Source organism: Penaeus monodon, chromosome 5 (genome assembly GCF_015228065.2).
Source record: "Penaeus monodon isolate SGIC_2016 chromosome 5, NSTDA_Pmon_1, whole genome shotgun sequence".
NCBI classification, from domain to species: Eukaryota; Metazoa; Arthropoda; class Malacostraca; order Decapoda; family Penaeidae; genus Penaeus; species Penaeus monodon.
This window is the reverse complement of record NC_051390.1, coordinates 32,346,843-32,355,604: the sequence shown is the minus strand read 5'-3', so window position 1 is coordinate 32,355,604 and position 8,762 is coordinate 32,346,843. Positions and strand designations below refer to the sequence as shown.

The following is an 8,762-nucleotide window of genomic DNA, read 5'->3' as shown; positions in this document are numbered from 1 at the left end:
TCAATGCGGTGAAAGGGGCGTGTGACCACCCGAGGGACGCCCCCTGCGCGCCCTTCAAGAAGTCATGCGAGCTGACGATCCCCTTCGTCCCAGGAGGCGTGACAGACGACCTCGTGACGTGTGACTGCGAAGGCCCCTGCATCAAGCCGCACCCGTATAACTGCGATGCCTTTTACCACTGCGACGCTGTCAGTACTTGCTATCTCTTTGTTCTCTTTTTCTTACTCTGTCCGTGCTGTCACTTAGTGACAATGAATTCATTTGCTCAGAATCTAGATCTAGTACATAGGTACGTTTCTTTCTATCTAGCCGTCTGTCTGTTTCACTCTTATGACTTTTTTAAATCTTTCTTTGTTATTAACAGGTAATATGGCTGAAAAGAAACTAGTGTCTAACAAGTAAAATTAATAATTAACACTTTAAATAATTAGGGAACAGACTCTTAATCTAGGTTTAGATAAGGACAGAGTTTAGCATTCTAGAAAAATAAGCCGTTATTCATCATGATTTGTAGGATAGCTTAGCGAATTCTAACATATGTTTTGTTTCGTTCATTTTTTACTCGCATGTTGGGTTATCATCACCACACTGTATCGCTCCAAATCGTATCCACTGTAGGGCAGCATCATTTGCTTCCTTAAGATCTTGATCGGAGCAGTGAGGACCCATTTGGGGTATTCCTGGAAAATGTGGTTCATTGTTTGGATTTCTCCACACAGACAGTCAGGACTAGTGTTGAATTACGATTTATGAAGGTTTTCTTTTTTTTCTATTTTTGCCTTTGTTCTATTCAAAGTTAGTCAGTCTCACCTGCTTAGAACCTAAAGGCAGGGTCTCGGCTTGGAAGGGCTTCACTGTGTTGCCTGCCTCCACACGCCTGTCAGAACTCTAGTCAGCACACCCCTTTTGGGTTATATAATAGCAGTCAACTATACAGTTATAATCCAAAGCAGTCAACGATGTAGCTTTAATCCGAAGTGAGTGCATCTTCTCTAACTCTGTGTTGGCTACGGAGGCTGGAAGAGAAGGAAAGAAAAAGAGAAAGAGAGAAAAAGAATTACACGCACACACACACACACACACATATATATATGTATATATATATATATATATATATATATATATATATATATATATACTTTTTTTTTTTCTAACGGTAGGTTCATGTTTAAGCCGCCGTGGTCACAGTATGATACTTAAATATACGTGTGTATGTATGCATATATATATATATATATATATATATATATATATATATATATATATATATATATATATATATATATATATATATATATATATATATATATATATATATGTGTGTGTGTGTGTGTGTGTGTGTGTGTGTGTGTGTGTGTGTGTGTTTGTGCGACCGTTGGCTAACCTGGGTTTCCATTCGCAGGCTGGAGTGGAGCACCTTACAGAGTGTCCCGGAGACTTGATGTTCAACGCCATGGTTGAACAATGTGATCTGCCGGAGAACACCAAATGTGAACCTGCGCCCACCTGCTCCTGTGACAACTGCCGGTACCCTTCGTCTGAAATGTGCTCTGTTTACTGGCAGTGTGAGTTTTATTTTACTTACTCTAGATAATCTAGAAGAGGTTTACTTTTCCGCCCTATGCCTGTTTTCCTTCAATTTATGAGCCTTTCTCCAGAGCCAAAATCTTGTCCGATTAAAATGGTTGCTTCCTTGCAACAATAGTAATAGCTTAATGCCCTGCCGTCGCAGACGTAGGTGTCAGCAATAATTTTCCTTGACATTTAACTTCATTATATCAGTACTATCAATAATAAGTTTCTCTTGCTTCGATTTTTAAATAATCACCGACGTATATCCACTCTGACGTTGTGTAGTTATTTGATGGGAAGGTGATGGATCGTTCAAATGCTTGCACTTACATTTAGTTTTAAGTTACACTTAATAGTTCTCTGCATATTGTCTGATTACAGCTGCAATTACTGTTAATGAGTGGAATAGGAAACTGTATTCTAAAAGCATGCAATATCATGCTATGATCTTTTACTGGTACGCATTGTCCAATATTACCATTGGTATCTACCAACCTGTTCTTGCAGAAATGTTAGCTTTAGAATTCCAGGGACTTCCTCATTAATTTTGCATTCACAGTCCAAAAAAGACCTTTGCATTGTATAATCAGTTGCTGTATCTACAGTTTCCTTGATACTTGAAACACGATCATATTGTATATTTGGATCAGAGCAAAGAGACATCGAAATGGTAAAATAGGGCCCATGTAATAACACAGACGAACTGAACTACTGTGCCTTCCACCTATATCAATGATGATACCCTTTGGTACAAAAATGAAAGAGGAAGAGCAACGTGAAAAAATCAATGGCAATTTGTGTATTATAAATTATGCACTGTCGGTGTTTCAGGTGAGGGTGGCCAAGCAGTGCAATACTTCTGCAGTAGCGGCCTTCTCTTCAACCGTGACACCTCACAGTGCGATCTGGCCATCAATGTAGATTGCAGCGAAGGGGCCTGGGAGGAAGGTGCTTTCCTGGAAACGGCCTGCGTTGACCGACGCTTGGACTGTCCAAAGTTTGTTAAGAATGGAGGGTGCCAGTGCAGTGGGAGTAACTGTGACTGGCAGTCATTTGTTCTTAGGAACTGTCCAAAGTCCTGCGGCAGCTGCAAAGAAAACCAAATTATTAGCAAGAGAAAATTTGCCTTAGAAGAAAAAGGACCTAGAAGAAAGTATCATGGAAGCAAAGAATCTGGAAGCAAAGAATCTGGAAGCAAAGAGTCTGGAAACAAAGAATCTGGAAGCAAAGAGTCTGGAGGCAAAGAGTCTGCAAGTAAAGAGTCTGCAAGCAAAGAGTCTGGAGGCAAAGAGTCCGGAAACAAAGAATCTGGAACCAAAGAGTCCGGAAACAAAGGATCTGGAAGTAATGAATTCGGAAGCAAAGAGTCCGGAAATAAAGAATCTGCAAGCAAAGAGTCCGGAAGCAAAGAGTCCGCAAGCAAAGAGTCAGGAAGCAAAGAGTCAGGAAGCAAAGAGTCTGCAAGTAAAGAGTCTGCAAGCAAAGAGTCTGCAAGCAAAGGTCAGGAAGCAAAGAGTCTGGAAGCAAAGAGTCAGGAAGCAAAGAGTCTGCAAGCAAAGAGTCAGGAAGCAAAGAGTCTGCAAGCAAAGAGTCTGGAAGCAAAGAGTCAGGTAGCAAAGAGTCTGCAAGCAAAGAGTCTGCAAGCAAAGAGTCAGGAAGCAAAGAGTCTGCAAGCAAAGAGTCAAGAAGCAAAGAATCTGGAAGCAAAGAGTCTGCAAGCAAAGAGTCAAGAAGCAAAGAGTCTGGAAGCAAAGAGTCAGGAAGTAAAGAGTCTGCAAGCAAAGAGTCAGGAAGCAAAGAGTCTGCAAGCAAAGAGTCTGCAAGCAAAGAGTCTGCAAGTAAAGAGTCTGCAAGCAAAGAGTCAGGAAGCAAAGAGTCTGCAAGCAAAGAGTCTGCAAGCAAAGAATCTGGAGACGGAGGTGGAGATGGTGGAGACGGAGGTGGAGACGGTGGAGACGGAGGTGGAGATGGTGGAGACGATGAAGACGGAGGTGGAGATGGTGGAGACGGAGGTGGAGATGGTGGAGACGGAGGTGGAGACGGTGGAGACGGAGGTGGAGACGGTGGAGACGGAGGTGGAGATGGTGGAAACGGAGGTGGAGACGGTGGAGACGGAGGTGGAGATGGTGGAGACGGAGGTGGAGATGGTGGAGACGGAGGTGGAGATGGTGGAAACGGAGGTGGAGACGGAGGTGGAGACGGTGGAGACGGAGGTGGAGACGGAGGTGGAGACGGTGAAGACGGAGGTGGAGACGGTGGAAACGGAGGTGGAGACGGAGGTGGAGACGGTGGAGACGGTGGAAACGGAGGTGGAGACGGTGGAGACGGAGGTGGAGACGGTGGAAACGAAGGTGGAGACGATGGTAACGGAGGTGGAGACGATGGTAACGGAGGTGGAGACGGGGACGGAGGAAACGGAGGTGGAGGTGGAGACGGTGGAAACGGAGGTGGAGGTGGAGACGGCGGTAATGGAGGAAATGGTGGAAGCATCGACGGCTGCGTCATTGATTGCTCCCTCGGAAAGTATCTGCCACATCCAAGTGACTGCCGCAAGTTCATCCAGTGTGCCCCGTATGGTCCTGAAGAGATGCCTTGTGCTCCTGGAACGGTCTGGAACCAACAGAAACTCACCTGTGATCACGAATGGGCTTCTCCGTGTGTGACAGGCAGCTACTTGACTCCGGAAGGTCTGCCATGTGGAGGAGCTAGTAACGTGAATGAGGGTGGAAGCGGTGGAAACGGAGATGGAGGTGGTGACATCTGTCAGGATGAAATGAGTGCCTGTAGATTCTGGGCTGCCAATAATGACTGTTACTGCAAGCCAACCGATGGGGATTGTTCATGGCAAGAATATGTTGCCAAGACATGTCCCAAGAGTTGTGGAACATGTAATGAAGGTAATGGCGGAAATGGAGGGGGAGACGGTGGAAATGGAGGTGGAGACGGTGGAAACGGAGGTGGAGACGGTGGAAACGGAGGTGGAGACGGTGGAAACGGAGATGGAGACGGCGGGAACGGAGGTGGAGGTGGAAACGGAAGTGGAGACGGCGGAAACGGAGATGGAGACGGTGGAAACGGAGGTGGTGACGGGGACGGCGGAAACGGAGGTGGAGGTGGAGACGGCGGAAACGGAGGTGGTGACGGAGATGGAGGAAACGGAGGTGGAGGTGGAGACGGCGGGAACGGAGGTGGCGGTGGAGACGGCGGTAATGGAGGAAATGGTGGAAGCATCGACGGCTGCGTCATTGATTGCTCCCTCGGAAAGTATCTGCCACATCCAAGTGACTGCCGCAAGTTCATCCAGTGTGCCCCGTATGGTCCTGAAGAGATGCCTTGTGCTCCTGGAACGGTCTGGAACCAACAGAAACTCACCTGTGATCACGAATGGGCTTCTCCGTGTGTGACAGGCAGCTACTTGACTCCAGAAGGTCTGCCATGTGGAGGAGGTAGTGGTGGAAATGGAGGTGGAGGTGGAGACGGCGGAAACGGAGGTGGTGGCGGAGACGGCGGAAACGGAGGTGGCGGTGGAGACGGCGGTAATGGAGGAAATGGTGGAAGCATCGACGGCTGCGTCATTGATTGCTCCCTCGGAAAGTATCTGCCACATCCAAGTGACTGCCGCAAGTTCATCCAGTGTGCCCCGTATGGTCCTGAAGAGATGCCTTGTGCTCCTGGAACGGTCTGGAACCAACAGAAACTCACCTGTGATCACGAATGGGCTTCTCCGTGTGTGACAGGCAGCTACTTGACTCCGGAAGGTCTGCCATGTGGAGGAGCTAGTAACGTGAATGAGGGTGGAAGCGGTGGAAACGGAGATGGAGGTGGTGACATCTGTCAGGATGAAATGAGTGCCTGTAGATTCTGGGCTGCCAATAATGACTGTTACTGCAAGCCAACCGATGGGGATTGTTCATGGCAAGAATATGTTGCCAAGACATGTCCCAAGAGTTGTGGAACATGTAATGAAGGTAATGGCGGAAATGGAGGGGGAGACGGTGGAAATGGAGGTGGAGACGGTGGAAACGGAGGTGGAGACGGTGGAAACGAAGGTGGAGACGGCGGGAACGGAGGTGGAGGTGGAAACGGAAGTGGAGACGGCGGAAACGGAGATGGAGACGGTGGAAACGGAGGTGGTGACGGGACGGCGGAAACGGAGGTGGAGGTGGAGACGGTGGAAACGGAGGTGGCGGTGGAGACGGCGGTAATGGAGGAAATGGTGGAAGCATCGACGGCTGCATCATTGATTGCTCCCTCGGAAAGTATCTGCCACATCCAAGTGACTGCCGCAAGTTCATCCAGTGTGCCCCGTATGGTCCTGAAGAGATGCCTTGTGCTCCTGGAACGGTCTGGAACCAACAGAAACTCACCTGTGATCACGAATGGGCTTCTCCGTGTGTGACAGGCAGCTACTTGACTCCGGAAGGTCTGCCATGTGGAGGAGCTAGTAACGTGAATGAGGGTGGAAGCGGTGGAAACGGAGATGGAGGTGGTGACATCTGTCAGGATGAAATGAGTGCCTGTAGATTCTGGGCTGCCAATAATGACTGTTACTGCAAGCCAACCGATGGGGATTGTTCATGGCAAGAATATGTTGCCAAGACATGTCCCAAGAGTTGTGGAACATGTAATGAAGGTAATGGCGGAAATGGAGGGGGAGACGGTGGAAACGGAGGTGGAGACAGTGGAAACGGAGGTGGAGACGGTGGAAACGAAGGTGGAGACGGCGGGAACGGAGGTGGAGGTGGAAACGGAAGTGGAGACGGCGGAAACGGAGATGGAGACGGTGGAAACGGAGGCGTTGATGGAGACGGCGGAAACGAAGGTGGTGATGAAGGTGAAGAATGTCCATTTTCATGCCCAGAAAAGGAGGGTCTTTTCTCTCATCCTCGGGATTGTAAGAAATGGATTCACTGTTCTCACAGTATACCATTTGTCAAGAAGTGTCCCCTCCATCTTCATTTCAATCCCGTCAAACGAGTGTGTGACTGGCCGTTTAATGCCCAGTGTATCGCTACTCCTGATGCTGACTGCCAGATTCCAGAGTCTGTGCTTCCCACACAGCCCCCTGATATGAAGCCTGACATTTGTGACTGTGAGTGCTGCCTCAGACCTCATCCCGAGGATTGCACAGCCTACTATTACTGTGAGGTTAGTTTTTGCTAATTACAAGTAAAATGTCTTTATTATCTGAATCTTTCTATATACAAGTCAGATCCTTTTGTTATTTCTAAGTCTATTTATTATTTCCTTTCTAAAATATTTCAACAGCCAAATGCAAGCGCCGTATTCCACACCTGTTCCGAAGGGCTTGTGTTCAACCCACAGTTGAGTCAATGTGTTCTTCAAGTAGATTACCCACAGTGTCAACCTGAGAGACACCCAACTTGCGATCCTACGTGCGAATGTCTGTATCCTGCTCAAAGCTGCTCAGAATACTACATTTGTAAGTAATACCACAAAATAGGTGTCTATGAAATATTCTCTGTCTTGTAGGTGCCTATATTTTTGGACCATTTTTCCAAAGAACTATATTTTCTCGTGAAAATTATACAGATAGTTTGTATCATCAAAAATCATTGAACATTTATGAGTATAATTGTTCATAATCACTTGATATTGATGCTCAGAGCCTTATTTCAAATTAGGGATGATCATGTTCATAGCTATCTGTTCGGTATCTCTGGTTTACATATTTCAAATGTGACATTAACTGTTTGGCAAGAACAGAATGCTCCAAAATTTTGTGTTGGTTACATTTCCAATTGCGACTTTTCTTCCTGTACAAATTTCAATTTTATATATATATATATATATATATATATATATATATATATATATATATATATATATATATATATAACAAAAATGCATGTGGACTGAGATGTATCCAGATTGTAACTGAAATTGCAGATTTTGAATACTGTAAATCTGTTCCTTACAGGTAATGGTGATGGCATTCCTGTTAAATATGAATGTATGGGAGGGCTTTACTTCAATGACCAGAAACACACGTGTGACCTCCCTGAAAATGTTTCCTGTGAGGAAAGGGGTAAAAGAAATGAAATAGACCCTACGACAGAACAACACTACATCTTACGTACGTTACTTCTCTGCAGCACCAAACGCATTATTGTGGCTAGATAAAACTTATTTCTCTCAACATCCTTACAAAAGGAATATAGCTTGTCTAATGTTTTGCTCTTTTTGCAGCGGAAGAGTGTAAGGATCTGCAAGGAATGTATGCCATTAAGGACACACCAAGTTCGTATTACCTTTGCAATCACGGCGTAGCCTTTGAAATGCGATGTCCAGATGGTGGGGTGTTCTCAAGCAAAGCAAAGAAATGCATCTTAAGGAAGTAAATAGTAGGCTACATACACACAAAAAGAAACAAACAAACTACATAAAGGTTACTGACAGATTACAGTTCTTTTCAAACCTGTATTACATAATGTGATTTTCTGTACCTTCCCCCTACATCTGCTAGAGCTAATTGTAAATGTAATGATAATTTAAGGGTTTGTTTTACTTTCCAACATTGTTATATTTCTACAAACACACACGTGTGTATGTAAGAAGTAGCATAACTCAGTGATAGAACAATCGCAAGGTCCTGGGTTCGCGCCCGGTCGCCCCACTCAGTCGACCGGGAATGAATGCTGGCATGCTGACGTCATGCTAGGGTCAAAGTCAGGGCGGAAAGGAACTGGCCATCCTACAGCCTCATCCCGCGGCTTAATTCGTATGTTCCTCTCCAGACATGCTCCCTACATCCCCTTCGATATGGGAAGAAGTTTTACTTAGATACATACACACACGCATATATATACACAAGTCAAGCAAGAGCAGACCTAAAATCGGTGATATGTTCAGAATGCTGACATGTAAAGTGTCACGCTTTACATGTTCAAATCGGAGTAAACGCCGTAATTTAGTACATTTGGTAATGTACTCTTAAACTAAACTTAGCGCAAGGTGTGAAACATGCAGTGCTAAAGAGCCATACTGATATGACTTTGGAAGAAATTTGCGAAAAACGATGGATTAAAGCCCCTGAAATTTAGAGTAAATGTCCCAAAAGCCTATGCAGTTGCACTTGCTCTTTTTTCAGCAGACGTCCATATTACCTTTAGGTATTGAATAAAGAATATGCAAGTACTATCTTTAGTTATGTATAACAAAATGCAAAG

General features: G+C 45.5%; 1 protein-coding gene across 1 annotated transcript in view; it reads left to right on the top strand.

Annotated features, from left to right (window-relative positions):
• Nucleotides 1–8,016, top strand: part of LOC119573540 (uncharacterized transmembrane protein DDB_G0289901-like) — a 9,406-nt gene extending 1,390 nt beyond the window's left edge. The window contains 9 exon segments of the mRNA XM_037920753.1: nt 1–188; nt 1,403–1,565; nt 2,404–3,119; nt 3,122–3,491; nt 3,924–5,759; nt 5,762–6,720; nt 6,841–7,015; nt 7,514–7,669; nt 7,783–8,016. The exon segment at nt 1–188 is cut by the window's left edge and continues 22 nt beyond it. Of these exon segments, the coding sequence (XP_037776681.1) occupies nt 1–188; nt 1,403–1,565; nt 2,404–3,119; nt 3,122–3,491; nt 3,924–5,759; nt 5,762–6,720; nt 6,841–7,015; nt 7,514–7,669; nt 7,783–7,934 (4,715 nt within the window). The 3' untranslated portion in view covers nt 7,935–8,016.
• The last annotated feature ends 746 nt before the right edge of the window (nt 8,017–8,762 follow it).